Here is an 18,323-nt window from a genome sequence, read left to right as displayed (position 1 = left end):
TTGCTCCCTCTAACCTTTAACCATAATCTTCACACCCAACTGTCTCTCAGTATTTATTCAAATTGGAACTAGCACCCTGGTGGCCCAATTCTGTACCTCATGAACTTTCATAATGATGATATACCAACAAATCATGTTCATGGCAGCCTCTGCATCTTGCTCATATTATTCCACATGCTTTGAAACCAGCTTCAAAATCTTTGAGGACTTGTTGCAGCTAATTACACCATTATCCTCCCATTGACCCAAATGCACCGCATTCAATGTTTTAGCTAGATTATCTCACTGATTCATTATCTACAACCCTGTGACAGGCTGAGAGAATGAGTCACAAGCCAAAGTCATGCAGTTAATAAATAAAGAAGTTAAGATTAAATGTGGTCTAATTAAACCCATGATTTTAATTACTCCTATGCCTTCCCTGGGTGGGGGTGAAGAGGGGGGATGGAGAAAGAGAGAGAACATAGAAATTTAAATCATTTTTAAACACCAATGTCTCTCTAACTTATTCTGTCTAATCAATAACAATTGGCATATCCTTAATTTTGCCATTGTTTCTTCAGTCTATGTCATCTTATTTTTCTTTTCATTCTTTCCTTAAAGGTGGAATCAGTATTCCAGCCAATAGAACATTCCTGGAAAACTGTAGGACCTGATGTATTATTATTCAATATACAAATTCATATGTTCTCTATTCTTTACACACACACACACACACACACACACACACACACACACACACATCCTACACTCCACCTCTTGAAAAACTCTATAGCAAATGTGGCCAAGATATCAAAATTTATACTGACATCTCTCTGGACTTGGTTAAAAATCCACTCCTAAGAAGCAGATATTGCTGGGAGGAAAGTATCAAGAACATATATTTTAGTTTTTGCAAAAGCGTCAACAGACTATATGACCTTGAAAAAGCCATTCAACCTGTCTTGACCATCTGCTAAAGGCTTATAATTCTAATTCATAATTAGGTCTTTTAATAATGAGTAATGACACATCTTATTATTTACCCTTATGCCACCTTGATAATAGTTATTGCATAAGGCTTGTTTCTGAATATTCAAATCCATCATTCAAGCAAGGGTATTAAAGTGTCTTTTAGAAGGTGTATAAAAGATCATATGTGAAGTAATTGGTGCTATTGCTGGCACACGTAAAGCTCTCTTGGAATATTAGTTAACTTCCTCTCTGCTTTTCCTAATACCTTATTCTTCAGTGTCAAATAGCCACGTAATCTACATTTGCTTAAAGACTATATTGCAACCTAGTAAACTAATGGCTCTATCCAAATAGGGTGTCTGCTAGTACCTTGCCACTCAGAATGGGGACTATAGACCAGCAGCATCAGCTTCACCTCAGAATCTGTTAGAGGTCCCAAAACTTGGGCCCTACCCCAGACCTACTGAATCAGATCTGCATTTTAACAAAATCCCTGGGTGATTCATGCGCACATTAAAAACTGAAAGGCACTCAACTAGAATTCATCTCATTAAAATGCCATGCTGCCCACCCAAAGGTAGATCTTCCTTAGTCTGCTGACTGAGAGATGTCTCTTTAACTTTGAGCTTCTGCCTCCAGACTAGAGAGGCTTTAGAATAGAATACCCTCTATTAATTTCTAATCTATATTACATCTTTGTTCATAGTTCTCTGATATCTTCAGACTTAAGTAGACTTTGGTTCTCTAATTCTTGAAAATCTAATTTGCTAAGTCTTTGTCCAAACAAAAACAAAGGAAATTAGTTGAATCAAGTTAGAAGCATTTATAAATGTGAGCTACTATAAGATCATTATCGTCTAGCAATATTACAACTAAACTAGTCCAAAGAGGTCATTCTTTCATTTCCATAGAAGAGGTAGGCTCAAGACTGATACACATAAATATCATTCTTATGATGCCAAGTAAAGCAATTCTATAATTTCTTTCCAGTCTAAGTGGATAAATAAAAACAAGTAATAATTCTCATAGTCAGCACAAAGGGCACAGAAAGAACTACGAAAAGGTTCTTCAAGTGACGAATTTTAATTTACTATGATAAACCCACCGAAAACTGATTTACACTGGATGTAAGACATTTTAAAAATGCCTCAAAAACAAAACTGTTGTTTCGAAGCTCTGAAACATACTTCTATCAGATGTTCTCTGGAGCCATTTTTCCAATTGGAACCTAGTCTATGTCAGAAACTATAGTGTCTACAGAGATGAGAAAGACAAAACTTTTTTCTCAGAAGGCTGATAATCCAGTTGAGTGAACCACAAAACAACAACAATATAAGTCAAGCCATGCCACTCAACTCTTCTCAAAGCTTTCTAATGCTTCACATTTTCATTTATGGTAAAAACCAAAACCCTTGCAATGTCAGCAAGCATGCCTACAATATGCCATATGACTTAATCTTTTCTATCTTCAACCAGATTCTCCCTTTCCAATCTAATCTACTGCTACTATCCCTCTAACCCCATTACTCTCTCCACTCTTGCACACACTATGATATTCGCTTCTCTGGGAGTCTGCAATTGCTCCTTCTTTATCTGAACTCTTTCCTCCCTTTCCAATATGTCAATATCCACCTCTTCTCCTTTCCAGCTTTATTTTTTTCTTTCCATAGTAGTTATCATAATCTGACATCAGTTTATGTTTATCATCTTTCTTTCTATACCAGAATGCAAGCTATGTGAGACTAGTGATCATTGTTTTGTTAACTTCTGTATCTTCATCACCTAGAACTGTGCTAAATAAATATTTGAAGAATGAATAAATTAACCGACAGACAGAAGTCCAGTATGTTGGCTACAAACCGATATGGAAGCACAGCTTCAGATCTTTCATTATTTCTCCTGAATTAAATTTTTGATTACAGTATAGCCCAGGAAGAGAAAACTTTGCAGGACAAAAGGTCCACATTGCCTTTCACCAATAGAGAACCAGAGAAGGAAAGTGGGTTGGTGAGCTCCACCATTAGAGATAAGAGTAGAAGGCTAATGTTGTCATCTCTGATAGATATAAGAAATCAAGCCAGAGACCACTTCTTTCGAGACTTTATAAGGTTTTCACTCTCTCTATTAAAAAAATGGCTGTTGTGCCCCCTCTGTTCTCATGATGATAAGCAATAAAACTCAACACCAAAACACAATAATATCATCTCTTTTGGAGAATTCAAGAGTGAGATAGAACTCAAAGATCACATCAAACTCTACTGTAACCTCGAGGGAGAAAAAGTCCAGTAGATAAGATATGTGAGGTCCCCAGGGCCTGGTGGTAGGTTTTAATGGCTTGTGAGCCTCTGGTCTGAGCGTATATTTTTGGGTTGAGATAATTGGGTGTTTTGTTAGCTTCTTAGTTTATACCTTGGCATTCTACTCAAGGAACTGTAAAAATAGACATTGTTTCTGCCCTTTGAAACTTATAATCATAATTCTCTGACAACAAGTTGGTACTGCCTCTGGCTAGAGACCAAAACTGAAAATTAACTGCCAGCACTGACCTAGAAATTCCCTTACTAATATTTTAAACTAATGACTTCTTAGAGCAAAATCTTTCTCAAAGTAGTAACTTCAACTAATAGACTGATATTTTTAATTGCTTTTGACCACAGCAGTAAGGTCTGGAGTGGTTGTGATGAGGGAACAAAAGAAATTAAGGATAGGGACCCAGTTTTCAAGGGATTATTTTTATACTTTAGAAGATATAAGATGTGTAATAAAATAGCAATAACATAATAAAACACAGCGTATAAAAAATTCTATGGGACTGGCTAGGAATTCTACCAATTCAATGGACCCAAAGAGTTTGTAAAAGCACTATGGTTTTTTCCTTTACCCATTTTTTCGGTTTTCCTATTCCAGTGTGATTTTTTGTTTGTTTGTTTCTGTGGCAACAAGCTCAGAAACTCAAAAGCATTCTACCCATCAAGATCATTAACAAGAGCAATATTCTCTAAGCCATTTAGCTGATTTATTCATTCAATTAATAATCTTTATTAGCTCTAATTTTTTAAAATGAACAATATTATATTCTTGAAGCAAATACTTAAGCTTTTCTCCCCCACAGAGAAATATCTCAAATTTCAAAACACCACAGTTTTTAAGATTGAGGGTGGGGGTGCTGCAAAATAGATTTTTATACCACCCATTAGCCATGGGACTGTTGACATGTCATTGGAGATATTCGTACTTCAGTTGTTTTACCAGAATAATGATAAGAATTCCTGCCATACTAACTCACAAGGTGATTGTGAGAATCGAATGAGATAATATGCTTGACAGAATTTTGTAAAGAAAAAAATGGCGTAAAAGGAATTTCAAAGGAAAAAACATTTCCTTCTATTTTCACATTTATAATAGACTGTTAATACTAAATGATCTAGACTATCCTTAAAAGTACACACATAATGTTTTTTTTCCCAAAAATGTATAATTTATATAATAGTTGTACAAAAATAAACATATGTAGAATTTCAGTAATTATAAACCACATCCCATGGCTCCAAAAATTTTTGCAGAATGTACACAATACAGATTGGCCAAATTGAAATATTTCAATGGTTAAAGAAAAGACAATAGCATGACTCAAACCTGAGGAGGCGTACATGATAAATGCTGTAGCACTTAAGTATGTTGTGTCAAGGAAAAACTGGTCAAGGACAAATTGCCTTTAAGCTTAAAGAAGCCATCAGTTCTACACAAAAGCTTTCAGGGCTGCATTTTCTGAACAACAGGGACTTCAAGAGCCCTCAGAAAGATGAGTCATGAACCACTAAAGCAAGAGGAATTCAGCTGGCATTCAGAACTGGGAACAAAGTATCTGCAAGTTTAAGTACTCTTCTTTATAGTATTCCTGTAAACTGCATTTACTTTTACTTGTATATAGCCATGTGGCTTATTTTTGAAATCTATTGTTTCATACTCTCTAGATTCAATATTACATCATAGACAACAGTAAACATTTTGGAGTGGCATAAAATTTCAAAAGCCAAAGCCAAAAGTTGTCTCTTTTAATCATACTCCCTACCTACCTAAGGAAGACCAGTGTTTCTCCATTTTACAGAGCCAAACTTGTTTTCTTACCCAGGTAAAAGAGACTCTCCACTAGCCTCTGTTAATATGGTGATTACTCAACCTAGGAATTAGGAAAGCTTGTGAAGTTTCAACCCAGACTCTCCTTTCTTTTTGCTCTCTTTATTATGCTAGGGGACACACTATACACAGGTACTAAACCTCAACACCCTAACTGATCTTACCCAGTCTCTACCTCTTCAGTAAGTGATCACATTTTTGCAGGCAATACTAAAATGCCAGCCAAGGACCTGGCACAGGAGATACACAATGAATGTCGCACTTTCATAGAGGCCCAATTTCCCAACTCCTTCATCAATCTTTTTTGATGCCCCTTGAATTATATAAAATACATAACGAGTCCTTTTTTTTTTGAAATTTACAAAGAACAAGGATGACCACTAACACTGTGATCTTATATAATCTACTTAAACTCTATCAAATGGCTGTGCATATTATTTCAAAGGTATTTTAGAGATTTTGTGTACAATAATAACACCTCCCATATGCACACGACTACATTGGCAACTTTATGTGTATGATATCATAAATAACCCCTTTAGGTTGACAGAGTAGTTATACAAATCTCTGTTTTACAGATGGGTATTTCCAATACCCTCATCTCTAAGTTCCTTTCCAGTTTAAATGTAACGTAATGTTGTTTAATAGAAGAAGAGAAACTGAGGCACGGATTGGTAAACTAGTTTTACAAGGGCCCACAAACTATTCTCCCTTAGCCCCCTACTAAATAATTTGGCTTCTAGAGTAAACAATGAAAATATTTTAAGAGTAAGGGCCAGGTCATATTCCTTTTTTTTCCTTCCAATGTTGAATTGGCACAGTGGCAATGTAAATAAGCAAGTTAGAAAGAACAAAGTATGAGAAAATGGTATATCCTTAAAAAGCCAAATCTCAAAAGCAAAATGGCTTCTGTAGTAAGCTTGTGCTGCTACAGCAATTTATCATGTATTTTCACTTCAACCAATTTATTACATTCCTCCACTAAAATAGGAGGCAAATAATTTATCTGCTTATTTTATACAAAACATATATTTACTTATGTAATTTAACTATAATCTATGTGTTATCAGTAATTTTGATTTTATGCTATATGCACATGTATACACATAAACAAAAAGCAATATATATCATCAGAATTAGCTGTCATATGGCATCTATATGTGTGTGTATGTTATAGGCATACATGAGAATACATATATATAAATATACAGTTTTGTTTTTTAAAGGCATTCTTATTTATTCAAATTTTTCATAATTTTCTCCCAAAGAGAATTCATGATGGCAAATATTGGAAATTAGTTTATAGAAATGAAAAAATTATCATTTTATTTATAATTATGTTACTTAAGAGTAACATTTTAAATCCTTAAAGAAGCAAATGCTGTGAACATTCTTTGCATGAAATTATTTGTAATCTATTTTATTCCCAAGTAATGTAAATGCAGAGTTAACATCATGAAATAGAAGTCAAAGTCATTGAATTGAATAATTACATAAATGCAGGAGATGTCCTCTTTAAATGTGATAAGCTTGCTTGATAATAATCCCTTAACAAACCTACGAATGTCTCAAGGGCATTTGAGGATTAAAACTTAATTTAAAACTTGGTTAAGAAATTTCTTGAACTCTTTAAAGAAAAAGTCTAAAGTAAATACAAAGAAATCACCAGAGTCAGTCAAAGCAATGCCAGGTATTTTTCCCCTTAGAGATTACAAATATAGAATTTATAGAATTATTTTATTATACAGGAAAAGGTTTATAACATCACAGAGTTGTTTTTACTATGTCCTATTCTATAAAGTCATTATGTATTTTTGCCTCTTTGAAATAGTTTCTTAAAATATTAAGCCAAGAACTGCCCTATATATGTTAGTTTGATAATATATTTATATATACAAATACTTACTTGTTTATGACTAAATACAGACATTTAATCATTCAGTATCTAAAATCTGTAATTAAGTATAATTACAAATGAGAATATTAAAATATTTTTGATTTCCAAAATTAGTCTCAAGAAATAAGTATATTTTTTAAATATTAAAATAGTTGTAATATTTCCATATCTAAAGTGGGAAACTGTTCAATTTATTATATTATTGCAGTGCTTGTTTCCATGGCAACACCTTCACTTCACCATGTTAGTAATCATGGAACTCAAAGTGCTAGAGGAGCTTGACATGTATGTAGTAGAATGGTCTCATTGTTTAATTAGATGTTTGAGGCCCACATTCTTGAATTTGTGACTTATCTTTCGTCAGTCCAGTAGTTAATGTTAGAGTAGGAGGTATAAGGTGAATTTTTTGACCTCCATTCCAGCATTCTTTCAACTATATCATTCTGCTTGCCACTGTTCTAAGCCAATGGACATTAAAATTACACACACACACACACACACACATATCCCATACATACACTATATGTATAAACACCAACATATCCAAGCAGTTTGATTGATCAGATTATTTTAAGAGTTAGACTATGCCTTTTATAACTTTCGAAACAAAATAAAATTATTGTCATCATTGTGACATGATAATGACAAGAGAACTTGTTGGTTATGGATGTAGGATACTAAAACAATTGCTTTTAAAAGAAAAATAATCAGTATTAAGCAGTGATTTGTCTTCTTAATGTGTCAAACTGCTTTGTTAGAAATTTTCATTAATTTTACTGAAGGTAAAATTGTTCAGGAATTTATAATTATAAACAGCAATAATTAAAAGATATAAATAAAATCTTTAACTAGTAATATACAGGGAATTTATTAGCTAAGCAAAAGTATTTCTTTTATTTAATCAAGTTTTTATCTATAAATAATAGGTTTTAGAGTTTAGATCTCCACTGTCCAAGAAAGTAGTCACGTATTGAATACTTGAAATGTAGCTGAATTGAGATGGACTGTAAATGTAAATTACACAACAGATTTTGAAAGTTTGTCTGAAATAAAAGGAATGTAAAATATTTCAATTTTATACTGATTACATGTTGAAATGATTTTATATACCATTAAATAAAATATATTATTGAGTATATAATAATATGAAGTATAATTGAATATTTAATAATATAATATTGGTGTGACCTGTACCTTTTTACTTTTTAATGTGCCTACTAGTAAATTTTAAATTACATATGTAGCTTCCATTTATGGTTCGCATTATACTTCTATTACTCATCACTGGTCTAAAATATTCTCATGATAATCTTCCCATCTAAAATATCTCATTTCCCATTTCCTCAAGTCCAGAACCTATTCTACATAATCCGATCTATCTCATTAGGAAGTAAACTCTCTCCTCTAAATTCCAACATCTTGCTTCTGACCCCACCAATTCCACTCTAACACCACTATTAGAATGGAAGTTACTGGCAAATAGGGTCTACGTATGGTTTTATGTAGTTTGTAGTCTGTCAAACAACCACCATGAAGCTTTAGTAAAAGATTAGTAAACTTTTATTAGACTAGTAAGCAAATAAACTTATATGTAGTAAATATATTCTCAGTTCATTTTTGTTCAGGTAAAGTCTGAAGGGATCAGAATTTTTTAAAGTAGACCTATGACTTAATAAGAGTATACATACCAGCTGACTTTCAGATACTGTAGAGGATGGTGAGGAGAGATTTGCCTGTAAAATATAAACATGGTGTTTATTTAGTAAAACTCATAATTTAGTAAAATATACATCTATGTTATTAAGTATTTAGTTCTTCTTTTATTAAAATGATATATAGCCATTATAGATTTTGAAAAAGTATAAAGTAAAAAAAAGGTATTATTATGCCACCAAAAATTATTTTTACCATTTTTGGTACATTGCCTTACAATATTTTTCCTACATGTTTTTTATTCAGTTCACCTAATAGTCAATATGATGTATTACAGGTTGATTTTCCTTAATGTCTTAACATAAACACTATCATAAGACATCAAAAATGCTTCACAGTCACATAATATTTTATTCTCTGTAGATTTCATATTTTATTTAAATATACCAGCATTGTCGGATATTTATATATATTTACTAAAAATTGAAACAAAAAATAGATTTTTCTTTAAGTATTTTTATATATAAAAAGTAACACAAAGTTTTCATGATTTATGAAATAAAACGATTTGGTTATTAAAGCTGTTTTAAATTAAAGGGTTGGTGAATATTGTTTCTTCATCTTTGGTTTCTGTATTTAACTCCTTTAGTCTAGATATGGTTTATTTCTTTCCAAAGAAAATGTTTTAGTAGTTTTTCAAACCTTACTGTCTCGGACTTTAAAAATATTATCATTATTTAAAAAGAGTTCAACTGGATATAGAATTCTAGAGTAACAGTTATGACCTCTCAGCATTTTGATGGTACTATTCCACTGGCTCTGATTTCTGTTACTGCTGTCAGTCTAAAAGTCATAATTTGGTGGATCGACTGTCTTCACATTTGGTTAGCATTTAAGATTTTTCTCCCTGACTGTCTGTAATTTCAATGTCTGAGGGTGGATTTCTTTCTATATATCCTGTTTTGGGGGACTTGGTGTAGTTCTTCATTCTGAGTATGCATATCTTTCTTCGATTCTGGAAAATCCTTCATGAATATCTCTTCAAATTTTGCCTTTCTCCCATTATATCTAATCTTTTCTAAAACGGCTTCTACTAAATATATATTGGGTCTTCTCAATCCATCTCTCATTTTATAAAATTTCCTTTTATATTTTTTATCTCATTATGCTGCATTCTGGATGGTTTCCACATATAAGCCCAACAGTTAATTAATTTTTCTCCAGCTGTATAATAGTATGTTTATCATGGCAATTGCACTTTATATTTTAATGACTTTATTTTTAATGTGTAGTTCTATTTGGTTACTTTTCCAATCTGTTTTTATGGTAGCTGTAACTTCTGTTAACTATTTCAATGTTTTTAATATATTTATAAATTCTTTCCAGATTTTTCTACAGTCCCTCATTGTTAAATCTTCTATTTCTTATATCTGCTGACTCTCCCTCATGTCTCTCCCTCATGATGATCTTTACTCATATTATGGCTTTTTAAATTTAGTTTACCTCCAGTCCGGGTAACTTCAGTGATAATTCCTGTAGATGTCCAAGAAGCCCTGGGGTGAGAAACCATCTGTACAATACATTTTAAATTTACCCTTGTTGGGGACATAGGAGCTTTACCCACATTGGACCAGTTTCCATTTTATTTTATCACTCTGATATTTCTAAACCTCAGCGGTGGCAGATTACCACATCTTTAAGTTTCACAGGATTCATTTTCTCATAGATGACTATTTTACCACTCAATACTATAGGATAAAAATGACAGAGTTTTATCTCTTTTCTACTTCATGCTTCATGGCCAATGTGGTCATTTGGCCTCCTGGATTACACAAAGAATTCCTTAAGTCTTAGACTTGTTATATAGTGAAAGTTAAAATCTAAGTTCCTGGCTCCTAGCACCTAAATTTTGAAGTACCTATGTTCCATCAGGGCTTTAGCTTCTTCTTAACACTTCTTAACACTTAGATCTCTGATTTCATTTCTGGTACTCCAAGTTTTCTCTTCCTTTCTTTTAGGTTGGTTTATATACATATATTTTAATAGTTATGTTTTATCCAGCATTGCTGCATTTAAATTAAAGGTTGAGTTCCCACATCAGCTAAGCCATCAACTTTGATAAGAAATGGTCAACATATAGATGCATGCTTAAAAATATACTTGGCTAAACTATAATGAAGTTGCAAATATTTTCAGGGTTTATTCTAGATGTGCCAATGTTGTTTTTACTCTCTAAGAGATGAACGATACTGAAAATTAAAAGCTTAGCAGTTTTTATGGTATTGCCAAGCATATAGAAGCATGAATCACCAAACATAGTGATGACATAACTGTAGTCCTCAAACTGAGCCCAACATCATTTGTTTTCTGCTTTTTGACTTGCACCATCCCTGGTTGCTCTACGTCAGCAGGATGTCTTGGGTAAGCGCTCCCCATCTCTAATCACTGTAGACATGGTTAGTGTGCACCAAGGTTTCTGGCTATTCTGTGCTGCAGAAAATTGCCCTTTAGAATGTCAATCACAGTGTTCATTCTGTTCATCTATAGTTTTTGCTTTTAACTTCATTGTGTAATATTAGTAACAATAATTCCTTCTAAAATCTTAGTTTTTTTTCTTTAGTTAACTTTCATTATTGCAATAATGAAAGAATTCTCTATGAATTTCATAAGGTTAATTAATTCCTTCTGTGAAATATGCTGAATTAAATGCATCTTGACTAAAATGAAACATAGTTAAATGTTTATCTTAATAATTATAGGAGATAAGAGGTCATACATTAAAAATAAAGTATTTGCACAATTTAACTACACTACTAATATTTATCAGTACACCGAGTTAATAATACCAAACTACTACTGGGGAAAAAAGATAAAATTCTCAAGTAAACGTATTAATTAAATGAGGGGAAAAGAAACAAGTATCTTTGTGTCTAGTCTCCAAAAGTCTCCCAAATTCCTTCACTGAAAATCATGGCATAACAATAAGATCCCTTAGACATTCCCAGTACATTTCTTTTTCATCAAATATAATGGACTTCATATCACTGTTATCAGAAACTATTCCCAGAGAAAAGACAGAATTAAATGTGAACGTCACAGTGGAGTAAATATTTATAAAACCACTACAGCTCTTTTACCAAAAAAAAAAATATATTAGCTTATGTGTATTATCATGAATATAAACCAGATTATTTTAACCAACTTAATCATGTTAAAACTTTTTAGAAGCCTCCCTCTGCTTGCATAGTACAGGTTAATGATATTTATTAAATGTAGCTATAGTCACATTATCGAAATTGTAGCAATTATTTTTTTTAAAGTGAGGAAATAGTGTTTGATGATTTGAGATTGGAGCAGTGAGTGTTTTTTGTTTTGTTTTGTTTTGTTTTTGTTTTTATTTTTTCAGAACACACTCTCCAAACATTTATTCAGTTGACATCAGAAACTTCTGCACTCCTTAATGCTTCAACACAACTTGGGATGAGCCTGGATGTGGCCACCAGGGCACTGAGGAAGGAGTCTCCAAAATTGGGTTGACTCAGGAAGGCTTGTGTGGCAGAGGCGGGCCACTCGCTGGGGGTGCAGAGGAACTTCTCCTGCCCCAGACAACTGAGTCATGTGGAAACCTTGCATCTCACACCACAGCAGGAACCAAGTGACACCACATTCACTCTCTCTGGACAATCACCAAGCTGCCTGGTCAGACAAAGTGTCAGGAGAGAGCTTGAAGCCGCCCAGGTCTAGTGTAGGGAAGAGGCTACTATATTTGAACAGCTAGCTGCCTATCAGTCAACTAAACTAAGGTAGAGAAGCAACTTGAAGTACCTAAAAATAAACTTGAATTTGGATTTGAACATTAAGTTTTTAGTCATTCATGTTTATCTACGTTAATACTAACTGTGGAGAAAAAATGTTAGAGATTGGTATAAGAATGGCTCTAATATGAAACAAAATCTCATAATATATATTTGACAGCTTTTGATGTGATGTTAAGTACAAAAGAAAGAAAAGTGAAAGAGAGAACATTCTAACTAGAACATCGTTATAAAAACTAACAAGGCAGTCAAAAAATTGTAAAAGCCAAGAACTTTTATACTTCAAAGAAAATCTATTAAAGAATTAGGTTATATGGAGAGTTAAAAGAGTTAAAGATTAAGGAAAGAAATGGGAATTTTAAATCCACTGAAAAATAAATTGCTGCACAAGGCCACCACTTGTGGCAAGTCAGCTTTGGAAAAACCTTTCTACTCTCCCAAAGACTTGATGCCAGAGGTACGCACATAAAGTCCAACCAAGCTCCTTAGCTATTGTCTAGAGGTTACTTTTTCTTGCAATCTGCAGTTTTTCCCCATCCTTGACACATGTCTTTTTGGCTGGCATTACATTAGCAGACATCCTATTAGGGGATAGGAACAAAATCAAGTTGTATCATATAAAAAAGTATTGAACAATTGTTTCTGCCTTCTGCACTCTGCCCTTCCACTTTTGACATGTTTCTGTTTGTTTGTTTTTTTTTTTCTTTCAGCAGTTACAGCTTTCCCTTCTGAATATATCTGAATCAATATCATTAAAATATTTCTCTTCTAACTTTTCTTTGTTAACTCTAACTGTCCTGAGTTTTCTTTTATCAAGTTTCAAAGAACTTTAATTAGTGTTAATGCATTAATTGAATCACATTATTTCTCCCAGACAAGACTGACCTACAGGTAGAGAGACAAAACTTAAAATATTAACTCAGCACCTAATAATCACTGAGTTCTAAGATTGGCATTGAGGAAATATTAAAAATTATGAAATGGTAAGAAATTGTCCTATCTTTAACTAAGAAAGTGTTTCTGTCATTTTTACATAAGGCACTACATGAAAGAATGAATTTAATGGTAAAAATGTTAGATTCAAAAGTCATAGAGATAGATATATTATGAGGCATATTATCTTTCTTGCTTCACAGTGTTTACTCTAATTATCTGCAGACTCTGCCCTGTATGAATATCTCATTAAAAACCATTTATATGTTATTAATATATTCCCAAAGATATAAGTATAAAAAATAGATTTGGAGATATTGAAAAGTTTTACTCTTAAGCTAGGGAATGATGATTCAGTCTTATCATGAATATAATTGGTAAGCAGCATAAGTGGGCATAGTGACCAGTAACAGTCATAATTTATATCTGCAAATGAGAAGATAAAAGACTCGATCAAGAGGAAATTTGGCTGAAATATAGCACTGTTATGCTTGATAAATTCTAAAATAATGAGAAAGATACAAAGCACAAAGCATGTCTTATTAAGCCTTTCCCTCCTCATCTAGCAGAATGTAGATAATTATCTTCCATCCTTTCCTCATCTCCTTTTAAACAAGCATTTTTTATGAATACTTCTGAATAATAAAATAAATAAAATAATTTGTACACTGGAATTTATTGCTTAAATTATTCACAACCCTTCTTGTAACTCATCAAATCTCTAGTTGCATCATATGGAAGCAGATTTATACCCAGGTCTAATTTAAATAATTTGGATTTAAGTCACCTATTGCCCTAAGATCTATGACTACATTAGTGCACATCACCTCTGAAACAATTCAGCCTAGCAGCATTTTCCAAGCATAGCAACAAAGGTAGTTTATGAGATGGCTAAATTGGAGCCGATGACCTTTATTTGAATATCTGAACATATAGTAGGGAATATTTTTAATAAAGTTTGACACTTTTTAATATATTGTGATATTTCAAAAGCAATAATATGCAATTGTAATGGTATTTTTTTTGTCCCTCAAGCTCATTAAAATGGCATCTTACCTGCACACTATATAATATTAAATAAGTTTGTCTCTGTTATTTCTCTGGCACTTAAAAGCAACTCTTTAAATGTAGTCAGTTTATGAAATATGTTGTTATCACTAGAATGTGAATCCAACTAAGGGTTTAATAGGATCAAATATTTGCCCTATTTTCTGAGGTTGTTCTTTATTTTAAAAAGTGTACTATGTTTTTGCATTATATGAATGAAATAAATTTACATAGGTAGTAGATAATAAAAAATAACGAACATTTATAAAGACATGTGATGCAAAGAAAAACATGATATTTCCTTTCAAAGATGATCATGAAAGGATAGTAAAATAAAAATTTAAATAGAAAATTTATTTCCTTACATATGGGGAAAGAAATTCTTTAAAAATGAACATCATGAGAAATATTCACTCAAACAGTATCTGATAAATTATGAGTCAATTTACATAAAGCAAGTGATTTAAAACATAAGGAATACAGTAAAACATAATCATCTTAGAAATTATTAAAAATTATGAAATTATTCACTCAAAGTTAGATTGAAGATTATTGGGCATGAAGAAATTATTTAGACACAGAGAATAAATACTTATGGATAAAATATTTAAAGAAGAAAAACTATTCCAGAACCTATAGGTTCACATGAGTATCATCAATAGCAGGAGTTTTGATATGCAGAAAACCTGGGTTGGTTTTGTCTGCTGTGACTTCTGAGACTTGGTTACTTCCTGTATAAAATGGATATTTGTAAAAATAATATACACCTCATATAATCCATGTAAGGTTAAATGAGATAGTTAAATCTCATTTGAAATATGAGAACTTAAAATATTATTATTATTGTTGAATTTGGCATTGGTTTAAAACAATCCAATAAAATATTGATGATAAATTAATATAATCAATCCCACAAGTGACCTGTGGCAATCATGTAACATATTCTTAGCCTAGTTTAAATTTTATTACATGTAAAAGAACCTAAATTAAATCACAGTTAGCACTTGAACAACGAGGAGGTTGGGAGCACCCACCCACCGACCTCCACATGGTCGAAAATCCACATATAATTTGTGACTCCCTCCACCCAAACTTAACCAATAATAGTCTACTGTTGACTAAAAACCTTACGGATAACATAAATAGTTGATTAACACATATTTTGTGGTATATGTATTATACTGTATTTTTCAATAAAGTAAGCTAGAGAAAACAAAACATTATAAGAAAACCATAAGAAAGAGAAAATACATTTATAGTATTTATTGGAAAAATCTGCATATAAGTGGACCTGTACAGTTCAAACTCATGTTATTCAACAGTCAACTGTACTTTAAAATAACATACAATTCAAGTACATCATAAACTAAAGAAAACCTGGCTTTAGTCTAAATTGATGGTACTTTACTGCTCATCTTAAAAACAAACTATGTGATGTGTACAATATGTACAATAAAAAGATAATAAGAAAAACCTAATTGTTTTGCATTTTTTTAATGAAGACAAATCAGTCTTTCACCAAAGTCACCATTAATAGGAATTAGTCATATAATTTCTCATTATTTAATTAAACCATTATAATCATCCCAAGGTAATTGGAAATCCAGTGGACATACGGAGGTACTGAAACTAGCAACTTTGTAAGCTTACTTTAACATCAACCAGTTCTTTGACTAACTCTCTTCTAATTTCTATGAGAAAGTATCTTGCTCACTGACTATTTAATTGTTTACGGTCTCTCCATTGTATGCTTGAGAAATGGGAAGCTTGTTGTTATATTCATTTTTATCATCTCAGTGACTCCTCCATGAGTAATGGAACGTGGCAGACACATAATATTTATCAAATCAATGAACAAACGGAACAATGAATATTGGAGCTAGAAAATACTGACTAGAGTTTCTACTAGTCATGATTCATAGATTATATATTATATTTTTAAAGAGCACCCAGAATAGGGATTTTAAGTGGCCTATGCTAATCTGTTAAGGATATTCTCGGATGTGACAAAACTTTTTTTCTTGGATCTAATGTAAGTCTTCCTTTTTTTTTTTTTCCCTCTGTGGTGCAAGAGTTATTAAACCGCATGATCTCAGCTTCAAGTGTAATCTAAGAATCTCTATAAAGTCAATGACACATCCAATCCTGGCAGGTATATACTGTAAAGATGCCTATTTTCTTCAAAATTCTGAAGAGAGATGGAATATTGAAAATGTTAAAGTCCATAGATATCTCAAATTCACATATGTATCAGACATCACTTAGTAAATATAATAACTGTAGCAAAATATTTACAAGTGTGACTTATCTATGAGTCGGCACCAAAGAAATGGTTTTTACCTTCCATGAAAATTATCCCTTACAGTTTTCCAAAAGAAATGAACATATTTGAGGTGTCAAAAATAATTCAAATGTCATGTTGTAAGAGAAAGTAAAGAGCAAAGCCTCTCACTCAAGAAATCAAATTTAATCAAAGACAAGAATCTTATCTGAATCAAAGTTTGTATTTGTTCTAGTCTATACTAAATTTGTTTGATGATTCAGTGTAAATTCTGATTCAAATGCTCTCACAAAGTTCAGGGCAAATGTTAAGCTACTTTAATTAAGTCTAATAACTGACTGAAGAATAATTTAAAATAACCATGAACTATGGAGATTGAAGCAGCACCCCCCCCCCAAGAATTATTCTAATTCCTATCAAAATAAATATCCCCATGGAGGGGTTGGAAGAGGCATCAGCCTTCTGCATCTTATTGCATATAAGTCTAAATCAGAGGTATTCTGGTGAAAAGCAGGAGTAGATGAGAAAAAAAAGTGAGAGAATGAAAAATGTCTAGCTACTTTTTTTCTGAGTCTGGCTCTTGTAGAATTTATTAATCACAAAAAGTATAGAAATATCTTTAGGATACTTTCTTTTCTTATATCCAACTGAAGAATCAAGGAACTCAGTTAACTCATGGTGCTTCTAGACTTTCCAAGGTAGGTGGGAAAAAAGAGAAGAGACAATTAGGAAGGGAAAAGTAAGGGGGAAAAAAGAGGATGAAAAGGAAGAATTATTATTTATTAAGCAATTCCAATGTGTCAGAATTACATTAAGGGCTTTTCATACATTAACCAATCTAAACCATACGTCAACAAAATAAGGTTATTAGTGTCTCAATATTATATATGAAAAAACTAAAGCACAGAGAGATTAAGTGATTTTCCGGGAGCAGATGGTTACCAAGCAGGATATCATGATGTACACTTGTGTATAGCCCACCAAATGCCCCCAGTCTTTTAAATATTACTCCAAATGGCTACCAATAATAACAAAAAATAACAGTGAAAGCTTCTAGGAAATGTTTTAAACAGTGTTCCTACTCATGCCCTCTAAACATTATTTCCTGAATGTGATAAAATTCAGTAATTTCACCCATTTATTTGTGCCTAACAGAGACTCAAATTAAGTCAGAAATTGTGAAGAAGATACGTCACAAAATATAAATTTAATAACTATTTATTCTTGATGATGATGATGAAAGCTACATATTAGAAAATGTAATATATAATATAAAAAGAATAATTTAATTGTCTGTATTAAACTAAAAACTAAACGCTTAGGAAATAATTTTTTTCTACTGTAATGTATTTGGTCTAAAGCAGAAGTTGGCTATATGCTAGATTATCAGATGAATGAAGAGAAGGATTGGAGTGAGGCAATGTATTTTTTCTAGGACATTCAGCTCCCCATAATTAGTTGAATCAAGTCTATGAGTCCATATCTATACATTCATTATTAATCCATTTTTTCTCACAACTAGAAATTGCATTATTTAATAATAATTTAAATGAAAGAAAGCAACGAGCTAGTCAAAATGAACTAAACTGACAATCCCATTAAAAAT

The 18,323-nt window shown here is 32.2% G+C and overlaps 1 protein-coding gene across 8 annotated transcripts in view; it reads right to left on the bottom strand.

The window, feature by feature from the left end:
• LOC107515265 (muscular LMNA interacting protein) overlaps positions 1–18,323 on the bottom strand; it is a 210,903-nt gene that overhangs the window by 50,629 nt on the left and 141,951 nt on the right. For all 8 annotated transcript variants that reach the window (XM_016153881.2, XM_036218895.1, XM_036218898.1 and 5 more), the window contains one exon: positions 8,677–8,721. In XM_016153881.2, the coding sequence (XP_016009367.2) occupies positions 8,677–8,721 (45 nt within the window). The remainder of the gene's footprint in view (positions 1–8,676; positions 8,722–18,323) is intronic.

The sequence above is a fragment of the Rousettus aegyptiacus genome, unplaced genomic scaffold (assembly GCF_014176215.1).
Source record: "Rousettus aegyptiacus isolate mRouAeg1 unplaced genomic scaffold, mRouAeg1.p scaffold_m13_p_1, whole genome shotgun sequence".
Classification (NCBI taxonomy): Eukaryota; Metazoa; Chordata; class Mammalia; order Chiroptera; family Pteropodidae; genus Rousettus; species Rousettus aegyptiacus.
The sequence above is the reverse complement of the archived record's forward strand: the minus strand, read 5'-3'. Positions and strand labels throughout refer to the sequence as shown.